This window comes from Nicrophorus vespilloides, unplaced genomic scaffold, assembly GCF_001412225.1.
Source record: "Nicrophorus vespilloides isolate i.1.1-1 unplaced genomic scaffold, Nicve_v1.0, whole genome shotgun sequence".
Taxonomy (NCBI): domain Eukaryota; kingdom Metazoa; phylum Arthropoda; class Insecta; order Coleoptera; family Silphidae; genus Nicrophorus; species Nicrophorus vespilloides.
This window is the reverse complement of record NW_017097964.1, coordinates 282-1,634: the sequence shown is the minus strand read 5'-3', so window position 1 is coordinate 1,634 and position 1,353 is coordinate 282. Positions and strand designations below refer to the sequence as shown.

General features: G+C 31.0%; 1 protein-coding gene across 1 annotated transcript; it reads right to left on the bottom strand.

Moving 5' to 3' along the window:
• Positions 1-485: 485 nt before the first annotated feature.
• LOC108561443 (phosphopantothenoylcysteine decarboxylase subunit VHS3-like) lies at positions 486-936 on the bottom strand (the record flags this gene model as incomplete). Its single annotated transcript, XM_017919381.1, has 1 exon — positions 486-936. A coding segment is annotated over exon 1 (451 nt), but the record flags the coding sequence as incomplete, so codon positions are not given.
• Between the last annotated feature and the right edge of the window lie 417 nt (positions 937-1,353).

The following is a 1,353-nucleotide window of genomic DNA, read 5'->3' as shown; positions in this document are numbered from 1 at the left end:
ATCAGTGTATGTTGAGATCCACTATCGTAGACCCCCATTTTCATTTCATGGACCCCCAATTTTTTTTTTCGCTGACGTAGACCCCTTGCAGGTTGTCATAGACCTCTGGGGGTCACTGGCCTAGAGAATCACCCAAATCAACTGATTTTAATAATCAATAAATCAATGTTTGCAAGTGCATAAATAATTATTGTATATGTGAAGTAGGGTTGCTGGATCCTCTATTCATTAAGCATTATAGTATCCTTCTTTTATTTTTACCACATTCATAAATCTTGATGTCTATGTCAGATGCTTTAATAATAATAATAAAAAAAAGTAGTAGTTAAAAAAAATATGTTTTATTTTTCAAATTTATTAAATAACAATAAGTATTTACATTTAATATAAATTATTTTATAAAATACAAAGCACAAGAAATATAAAATTTTACCACCAACGCAATCGTTTTACTCCACATTTTTTATAACTGCGTTGCATATTACTAAACCTCTTTTCATAATATCGGTCGCACGCTCGTTGTTCTTCATAATAAAATATTGGAGTATCGCTTTCATTATCATCATATTCAGAGTCATCATCTTCTGAGTCGTCATATTCGGAGTCATTATCTTCTGAATCATCATTTTCCGAGTCTTCGTTAAATTTCCTTTTTCTGTCGCAGGATATTATATCTACCTCATCATCATCGTTATTTTCACACTTGGCGGTGAAGCACTTTGAGATATTACTGTCATTGAAAGAGTCCATTTTCTTGTCGGAAGATAATGCATCATAATCGACGTTTATTATATCTACCTCATCATTATCGTTTTCAATATATATTACTTCTGTGTCCATGTGATTTTCACCAATGGCATCGTCAATACAATTCTTTTCATCGAAACAAAGCATGTCCTCGTCATCGCTGATATCCTCGTACATTAACTTATTCATATTTCTAATTTTGTTGATAGTTTGTGTTGTTACTGCTACAAGTGATTGCAAGAAACTGATGCATTTGCAATGATTAGCTGATCTTTTATAGTACATCCCTTTTATTCATTAATTATTGGGGTCGTAAAATCAGGTATATTTTATTATATATTTATGTAACAAGAAGCAAGTTTATTGAATTATTATGAATTTAGAAAAACGATTAGGACCCTTAGTAATTAATAGGAAAAAACTATACCTTTTCTTAGAATAAATGAACAAATATCAAGTTAAATAATATTATGTATCACGTTACATTTTCATGTCTCATATCATAAAATGTCTCAGTCTGAGGGCTAGGAAGCTGGTCTGGCTAATATGAAGACAAAGTGCTCCTGTATAAAATTATTCTAAAACCGAAACCTATGGTATTCAGCT